The sequence below is a fragment of the Chaetura pelagica genome, unplaced genomic scaffold (assembly GCF_000747805.2).
Source record: "Chaetura pelagica isolate M959 unplaced genomic scaffold, ChaPel_1.0 scaffold153, whole genome shotgun sequence".
In the NCBI taxonomy this organism is placed as follows: Eukaryota; Metazoa; Chordata; class Aves; order Apodiformes; family Apodidae; genus Chaetura; species Chaetura pelagica.
Genome location: NW_009952707.1, coordinates 2,681,011 through 2,690,488, shown reverse-complemented (window position 1 = coordinate 2,690,488; position 9,478 = coordinate 2,681,011). Strand labels below are relative to the sequence as shown.

Below are 9,478 nucleotides of genomic sequence, written 5' to 3'. Positions count from 1 at the left end.
TTGATTAGCTAATCATTTAATTACAAACTGCTGAACTAATAATTATTACCAGGAGAACTTAACTCAAAAAGAGAGAGACTGACAGCTGGGAAGAGGCAAGGCAACCAATGTAAATTAGTCTGTAAAGTGAACATACATTATTTGGAAGCAGTAAAATCCAATAAATGCAGAATCAGACTAATTCTGAAGGTATCTTCCCTTTTCCGGACAGAGGAACAGAGTTCTGAGTTCTGTAGCTTTAAACATACTCTGATATTTAAAATATTTCCTAATTAGTACAATTGAAGGGAGAGAAAATGCATCTCCTTCAAATGGCTATCCCTCTGATACTTAAATCATCTAGCTAGCAGATGAAGGGTGTGCTGGAGCCACGCTTTTCCCAGCTCAGGGGCTGAATGTCTCCAGGGTTCTCCCATCTCTCCAGCACGTGTCCACACAAGGCTGCCTCTCCCCTGCCTCCGGGGACCACAGGCCCCATGGCACTGGGCTCAGGCTGGCATGATGCAACAGCACAGCCCAGTGCCAGCAGGCTGGGAAGAGCTTTGAACATGATGCAAGAGCAAAGACCAAGCAGTGAGGCTGTCACGTCTAAAGATCATCGATGCGATTTCCTTGCCCAGCAGATTCATGCCTATCAATAGTGCTGGCACTGCAGAGATTATTGTGGTATTTAAAAGATCAAAAACAAAGATGAAGACTTTAATGTTTCTCACATGGTATGGGACATGACTTTTGGGGGAGACTTTATGAGGTCCATTCTCTGGAGAAAATCCATCCTGTTTGTAATATCCCCGAGATAACCTCCCTCAGCCAGAGGTTATCGCTACAGCATCCGCATTGCCCGGGCTCCTGTGACTGCTCCCATGCTGCAGGGCAGTGGTAGGTTTGCAGCAGTGGGTTAAGCAGTGCCCCACTCCTCTTCCCTGGAGGTAAGAAGAGGTTTGTGTGATTCACTCCAGAAGTGGAGCTGCTAACCTGAAGCATCATTTACAACACGCTGCCAGAGCCAAATCCCTCCATAATGAGTAGTTTTAGCTGTGCATCCCAAACCTGAAATGTCTCACAATACTTTGATTTAACACTGCTAGAGGATAATGCTGCAGGTCTGAGGGCTATATTCAATTTCCAGCTCTGCTGCTCATTTGTTCCATTAGCTTATCACGCTGGTTTTCACAGTTCTAAATGGGAAATATTTATAACTGCATCACAAACATGGATGAGAGCCAGTTTACCAATGTTTCTAAAGCTCTGAGAGACCACAGGGGAAAGAACCAGAGGAGTGTCCAGTGTTTGCTTAAAGCACTGAATATTTTAATGTCACTTCTCCTAAGCTGAAGCCCACCCATATGTGCTAATATACCGCACTGCAGATGTCTGAGAGATTTACATTTACATATAAGATGCAGCAGATTTTTGGGTAGAATGTAAAGATGAATTTTTAATTGATTTTCACTTTTTTTAAGCTCTATATTGTTTCTTTATACTTTAGAATTAAATATCCTATAAGGTTTTTGTTTAATTTCTGTGATTTCCAGAACATTTCTGCATAGTCTGCTATCATCCCAATCTATTAACAGTTTTATTATTAGAAATTAAATGTTTTCTATTCCTTGTTTGGCTGCAGGAAAGAACTGCTTAGCTTGGCTCAGTGATCTGTACATTCAGAAGTTCAGTGCTGCACTATGCACCACAGACTATCCTGTATTGCATATCCATGTGCATAAGCTGCTTCCTTGATTTAAATTTCTGTCTGTTTTAATGCTGTCACATGAAGCATTTCAACTATAGTAAATAGCAAAAGTGTGAATATTTCTAGAATGAGCACAATGACTTACAAATTACTGTACCATCCAGAAATTACTACATAAAACATCCCCCCACTCCAATACCCTAAAACTTTCCTAATACATTCACTAGGCCCAGTATAAAACCAGACTAACTTCTGTAAGTTTCTGTGAGCATAATTCATCATTTCAAACACAATTAGGGCACTGTGTTTGTTCATTCAGCCAGGAAAGAAGTTCAGCCCAGTGCAGGCAGTCAGCACAAGACCTGGCAACCTGCTAAGTCTATAATGTCTGTCAACATTCCAGAGGTATAATTAAAAAAATTAGCTCTGATTCCAATATTTTACAATGTTTTCACTGTAAATTTCCTATAATGCATCCCATGACTTCCCTGTTTGTCCCATACCTGCACTGCATCCATAAATGTCAGGAGATAGCATCAAGACATTTTCCTGGAGCAGGAATAATGAGCAAGTATTGGATTTATAAGAGATGTAAGATCTACTCGTGCTCTAACTTCATGAGAAGCAAGAGCAGGCTAATAAGCAAACAAGGAAAAATATTCAGTTATGCTTCATTTCCTGCCCAAACTTCAGGATATAAAAATAGACACTTCCTTCTAAAGTGAACTCACAACTGCTAATGAGAAACATTGTAAAAAAATTAATTCTGGTGTGGCAAGTAATGCTCACCTCAGAACATTAGGTAAGGGAGGAATGTTGGAATAAAGGACAAATATTTCATCTCAGCACAGACTATCTGGGAAAGTGACATCTAATTTGTGCCTAAACTAACCAAGTGACATCTCTAGAATGTGCATTGGAAACCTGGATTCCCTCACTGACTTCCACAACAAATTTAATAAGCATTGCCTCAGGATCAGGCTGCCTCTGGAACACTTCCATGCTGATACCATTTTCCTAGGCATAATAATCAAGGTCAAGAATAGTAACTTACAAACTAACATCCATGGCACAACCATAAATCAGTGTTCCTGCTTCCACAAAACTGGTAATGATCTCAAACACTCTCCAAAAGCAGTAAAATACTTCCTGACCTTCAGAGGCTACCCTATTTGCTCTGAGGAAAACATTTGCACATCTTATCTCCTTAACCTAAAAAAGGGTGAGGGGGGCTGGTTCCACACTGGAAGAGGGTAAATATAGGTTAGACATTATGAGGAAATTCTTTAGTGTGAGGGTGGTGAGACACTGGAACAGGTTGTCCAGGGAATTTGTGGCTGCCCTATCCCTGGAAGTGTTAAAGGCCAGGTTGGATGGGGGCTTTGAGCAACCTAGTCTAGTGAAAGGTGTCCCTGCCCATGCAGGGGGGGTGGAACTAAATGATCTTGAAGGTCTCTTCCAACCCAAACCATTCTGTGATTCTACAATTCTATTACTGTTGTAGAGAAAAATATACTGTAAGATATAATTTACAGGGAATCCATTACAAATTACACCCTGTGCAGGAAGAAGTTCTCTGAAGTGCCTTTCAAGAACCTCTCTCTTCAGACATTTGGAATAAACATGGAGCAAGTGGAGCTAGAAATTTGACAACTGATTTGAATGTTGCAATTTCTCATCTCCACAGTAAGTATTGTCACTATGGTGAACACTTTTTCACAACAAAGCCATGCAAATACCACATTCCTAATGTTATATGTCCTAATATAAACTTCTGTGGAAGTCGACTTAGTAGACTAAATGCTCACAAACTACTAAGTGCTTTCATGAAAACACATATAACTACACAGTAAAATGGACTTCCATGATCATTTACTAAGAAACAGGAACAGACAGTGGGGTAACATCTCTCAGAAAACAATCCCTTCACTTCTCACTCCTGATCTACAAACACAGCTTCAAAAGACATGCATCCTCCTTAGCCCACAACTACTGCCTGTCTTTATTCTCCCTCAGATTTCCTCATTGACATCTAATTGAAAGTCAGAGCAACTCAGCTGCTATTTATCTTTAAAGTCTATTGCCCGTACTTTACACTCAAAGGAAATGCATGCCCAGAAGTTTTCATACTTTTTCCTGGTTATACAATAAAAAAGCTACATCTATCTACAAATTCTGTCTTAATTATATCTGAAGAGTAGCATAGTTGTAACCCTGGAAGGAGGATTCCTCACCCCTCAAGCCAGGAGGCCTCCAGGTCAGAAAGTTGCTGCTGATAATTCATGCTCTCATAAACAAAAGTTGTAGGAGCAAATGATGATAGAAAAACATGTGCAGTGTCTTCTTGATTTTTTGCTAATATAGTATTTTTGTTCTATTGCTTGTAAAATATTCCATAATTCTTCATTTTCTAGCATTTTCCATTTTAGAGTATATTTTACAATTCATTCTGATTGAATAATATTAAAACAGTTTTTATACCTTTCTAGTATGTTCCTCGAAACTTTCATGTAAACATAGATTTAAACTTCAAATGCTTTTTGTTAATTGTTCATGGCATGCTTGGTTCTCACTAACTTACACTAATTGAAAAACAAAAAGGCAAAATACCTACTTGATATTGAAAACTCCAGCATGAATAGAAAGATGATGTCCTGTGTAAATATAGCTGCTTTTGTAACCATTCTGCTCTGCCATCACTAGTTACCAACAACTTGGCTAATACATGTTAAATTACATTATATAATCTATATATTAATTGAAAGCAGATGCACTCAGAGTAAAAATTTCAGATTGATGTTCAAAAAATACATTTCACATATTTTATTGTTCAGCAAAGCACATTACACATATAAACATGCAGTCATTTGATAGCTGGGATTGTGAAACACCTGTTTGTATTAACTCTAATGCCATTCTGCTATAATGGTACTGGAAGAAGTATGTATTTGAAATTATCTGTAGGGGAATGAAAGTCAAATTTGCAGATGTCAGGTCTTCAACAGACCTATTACAGAAGTGTTAATTAATCTCTTTTCCAACTGCTTAAGCACAAAGAGGATTTTCCTATTCTACATGTAACTCATTACTAAAGACAAAAGGAAAAATTGTGCCCTTGGTTGCATTTGCAGAAGCCTAGCACATTCACTGAGGTTTACACAGTGTTCCTGGCATTCATTTCTGCTAGACTTACTTCCTATGGAAAACTCCAGGGGTTCTTTTTTGTTTCCTTCCTACACATTCTGGATTGTGAAATAGGTTGTGTGATAAAACAAGATGTAAGTATAAAACTTATCACTTCTCTTTGGGCCACGTGGGCTGTTGGATGTTAGAAAAGATCCTTCCTTTCATACCTGTTGTGGCTGTTCCCAGTGTGCTCCATCAGCTGGACTCCAACAGAGTCAACGCCCCAAGAATTTATGGGCCCTGGTGGCATGGTCTCCAGCAGCAGGAACACCACAAGCCAGAAATTTTAAGGCAACATCCAAGATGGATAATGCTCTTTTGGCATGCAATGCATTGTGAAGCTGCTGATCCATAGACTTGTGTTTAAAAGTACATGAAGTTGTTCGTATTAGTTCCGTTTTTATTCTGCTTACCAACATGATATGAAGTTTATAAGTATTATTTTTTTTAAACTCTCACTATATTTTAGAGAAGTAGTCAAAATAAAGTTAGCCTTAAGAGTGCTCAGGGCAGAGAGCCCTGCCAGCACAAATTCAAATGGATATATGATGAGCTGGTACACTTCTATTTTTAATAAAGGCATAATATACACTGGACACGTTTTATTAAAACAGGTGTTCTCCAAAACTAATGGTACAGTTAACAAACCTTTAAGAAACAGAAGCAGGCTCTGATTGACTCTGCTTTTCCAGGAAAAGAGGAAGTTGCCAATAGTCTCCCCCATTTCTACCTTTGTCCCTAGATGAAGGCTAAACATCCTATCATTTTTGTGCTATTAATGGTAAAAGATAGGTCTTTGGTGCAGGAATTAATTGCCAACTGGGAAAAGGTGATACCTGTAGCACAGATAAGGGTAATTAATTAATTTACAAACCTGCACTCAATTCTCTGTGCCAAGACACTGTTTTGAGAACTGGAGCCTGACAGAAAGAAAACACAGAGGAATTCACATATAGAAAATGTAAAGACTATTCCTTGATCTCACAGTTTTCCAGTCAGATTATAATATCCAGATTTTCATTTTTCCAAAGAAAGCAGTAATTCACTACCAAGTTAATGGCAAACAGTACGTCACATAGATAGTAGAATGTAACATTCATGTCTTATTTCATATATATAAACGAATGTAACATTCATGTCTTATTTCATATATAAACCTTTACTTTAAAGTGTTATAGAAAATAACAGACATGGTTACCAGACCAAATAGCCCATATAAACTATGCTGAAAATAGAATCTCTATTTACAAGAAGCTAATTAAAATTAACTTTCACTATGCTTAAGACCTGCAACAACCCTTCTCCCTCAGAACCAGACCACAGCCCAGCTTTATGCTGCTGGGCAGAGCTCCAAGAAGGAAGATGCCCCTCTCAAAAATCAAGTATTGGCCACACAAAGATCTGGCTCACCTTCTGAAAAAGGTGGGAAATTGCTTGCAAACCATCACTCTCAGATCAGGTTTCATGTCTTCTCACCTACCCCAGCCTTCAGGTTTTACAATTACATGCTACCCTTTGTTCAAATTAACTCTATAATTGCTTTTCCAACCCTTGGTGGTGTTCTGCCAATACCTTGTGGAATTCAGAAAGAAAAAAAGAAGCTTTTACATCCTCTCATTCTGTTTCAGCTTCTACATAAACATATTATCATCACTTTCTAGCACTGTTGGTAATCACAACTACAAGAAATAAAGAAAGGGAAAATCAGAAATGCATGTTATTTTATAGGCATTTCTATAACCATGTAATTTACTTCATAGTTAATTTACTGAATTCCAATATCTACTTTAAAGAAAAACAACTGGCTTGGGTGGTATAAAAATGCTACCTTTGAGACCCAAGAAATCCCACACTGCTTTACCAAGTAGGAATGAGATACAGGAAGAATCATTCATTGCAAACAGAGCATCCAGCATGCATTAAGAAAGAGCTCACACAGAGCCCTAGCATTAGCACTATTAGCACTTGTTATTTCATGATTTAATGGAAATGCTCTGCTTCAAAAGAAACAGCTAATCAGATAATCACATTAGACTGTATCTCATTGGCCTTGAGCAGTGAAGCTCCCAGAAAAATCATTGAAGACAACAAGAGGATTATTACCTTTATGACTACACATTGTAGTTATCACAAAGCATGGCCAACTACCAGATTGAGGTTGCAAGATTATGACATGGTTACCTGTGCTCTATAAAACAGAAATGTCATGTTGAACAGATTATAAAATGGTATTGCAGTATTAGATATTATTAACATGTTACTTTTATTATTAATATCATTACCTATCACAAAAGCAGTAGTGCTTCAGTGTAAACACTGAAGAACATACACATGATTTAACAGATTGCATATTGACAGATTCAAACACTTTGAATCTGTTATCTATCCACAAGATCTAGAAATAAGGCATATGGTCAGCAGATTAGGAGAGATTAAACCAACAGCCCAAGTGCTTTGCTTTCCTCCCACACACCTTAACTCTGTCAATTATGCTGCTGGATTCCTTATAGCAAATCTCAAGTCTTGCAGAGGTCATAGGAGGAAGGCTGTTAGCTGGCTGAAACATCACTCTTTTAGGGTTTTTTTTTCACTTCCCTGTGTACAAACGAAACAAACAATGACTAGTTAGAGAGCTCTATCTTTTTTAAGGTATTGACAGTTTTCTGCTAGGAAGATAACTGTGTGGCCTGAGCGACTTTCTTAGTTCATGCTCACACATTTATACACAACTGCCACTTAATTCCATTCAAAGCTTCTTGACATAAAATTGTACAACTGATCACATCCTTGTGATAGAAGCCTGACAGCTTTCCCACACAGCCCTGTCAAAACTTCCCATCAGTAGCTGTAAACAGAATTAGCAGGGTGGCCACTTAGCAATCAAGTGCTTGTGCTTTTGCAATCTCACAGCGTGGCGCCGCCTCCTCTTCGGTGGGATGCTCTCCTGCCCGTATGGCGGCCACTGGCAGTCCTGGGCTGGCATCTTGCTACTCTGCCTCTCCACTTCTTCTGAATCAGAGTCTTCTTGTTGCATTGAAGGAAAATCTCTATCTGGATAAATCTCCTTCAGTTTGCTCTCAAAGAATACATCTAGGCAACGTCCAGCCTCAGCAACCTCTGAATCTGGCTGTAAGAGAATAAATAACCATTCAGTGTTACCATCGAGGATCAAAACCAAATGACTGCCCTACCCTAATGTCTCACCTTGGTTCTGTCTGCTACATTTTCTTTAGTCTCCTGAACAGTTTGTTCAGCCCATTAGTCCCTCTGCATTTACATTGTAAGTAAAAGTCAGATGCTGCTATTAAGGAACAGGTTTCTGCACCTCTAAGAAAAAGAGATGTGCAATGAACTAGAAAGAATAGCAGTCAGCATTTCTATGCACCTGAATTTTCCCTAGGTATTTTGCTGGCTGTGACTGGCTTCTCACAGCAAGCTCAACATCATTCCAAAAAGTTGCCCACTAAGATGTCCCTCTTCAATTTTAGATCCATATGTATCTCACATTCTCAGAGCCATGTATATCTCCATTTCTGTCACTAAGAAAACGTGTATCATTTCCAAAGAGTAAAATTTATTAATACTTCTGTTTATCCCAATCCCATATCTGATGTCAATGGAACCAATAGTTACACCAGTGTGACAGCTTGAAAGAGCAACCCTCTGTCTTGCATCACCCCACCATGCATATTAGAAACCTACATAATTGAACTTTGCACAGTTCCAAAACATGAGACGCACGTCAGTCACAAGGTCCTCAGGTGCAGAATAGTGGGACTTGTCCTTTTTTTGCAGCTTTTTCCGTATGGTTGACAAATCCATTGGCTTTTTGATGATCTGATAATAATGCCGAGCCTGCAATAAAAATAAAATGCGATTATGTAACTGTTTTAATTAAAATCCTCTCCAGTGCCTTCTTTCAGAGTTTGGACAGAAGTCACTGTAGAAGGTTCTTTGCATTAAGGAAGAGAGCCTGAGTCTTTTGGTGCCTACACTTGCATACCATCTTCCTGAGTGCTTTATGGTTTGATTAAAAACTTATTTGCTTGCAAGATTTATCTTGAAAATAGCACACTTCAGTGACTACTCTGTTTCTAAAGTTTATCCCCAGGTAGAGATGTCATAGTTTAACTATAACTGATAATACATGTAACATTGACAATGAGCTGATATTTCCCACAAGCAGTTACAAAAATACTGTGTGGAGATACTGGCTACAGATACTGTGGCAAATAGTCTGCCAAGAACTACTAAAGATATGGTACTACACACTCCTTCTAAAGTTCAACAACAGTCTTTTTCAAAGGGCACCAGCTACCAAGGTATCACACTCCTTAAATCTTTCTGGATCAAAACCTACTTGTTAGGTGACGTGTTCCATAAGCTCATCGCAATTTTTATTATGAGGAATCTTTATTATGTTGTTATTTGGACTATTGTTTCACATAAATCTTTTTTTTTCTTTTTTTTTCTTCTCATTTTCCTCCTCCAACCCACTTCACAGTGTCCTCTTTTTACAACAGCATAAATGTACATCTTCCTTAAAATAACCAGTTAATATTGCAAATGCTGAGTACATGAATGAAATATCCATCTCCCCTC

At 38.5% G+C, this 9,478-nt stretch overlaps 1 protein-coding gene across 1 annotated transcript in view; it reads right to left on the bottom strand.

Moving 5' to 3' along the window:
* Positions 1–588: 588 nt before the first annotated feature.
* Positions 589–9,478, bottom strand: part of TRIM66 (tripartite motif containing 66) — a 52,840-nt gene continuing 43,950 nt past the window's right edge. Inside the window, 5 exon segments of the mRNA XM_009994276.1 lie at positions 589–649; positions 2,583–2,707; positions 7,350–7,466; positions 7,785–8,003; positions 8,579–8,731. Coding sequence (XP_009992578.1) covers positions 589–649; positions 2,583–2,707; positions 7,350–7,466; positions 7,785–8,003; positions 8,579–8,731 — 675 coding nt within the window.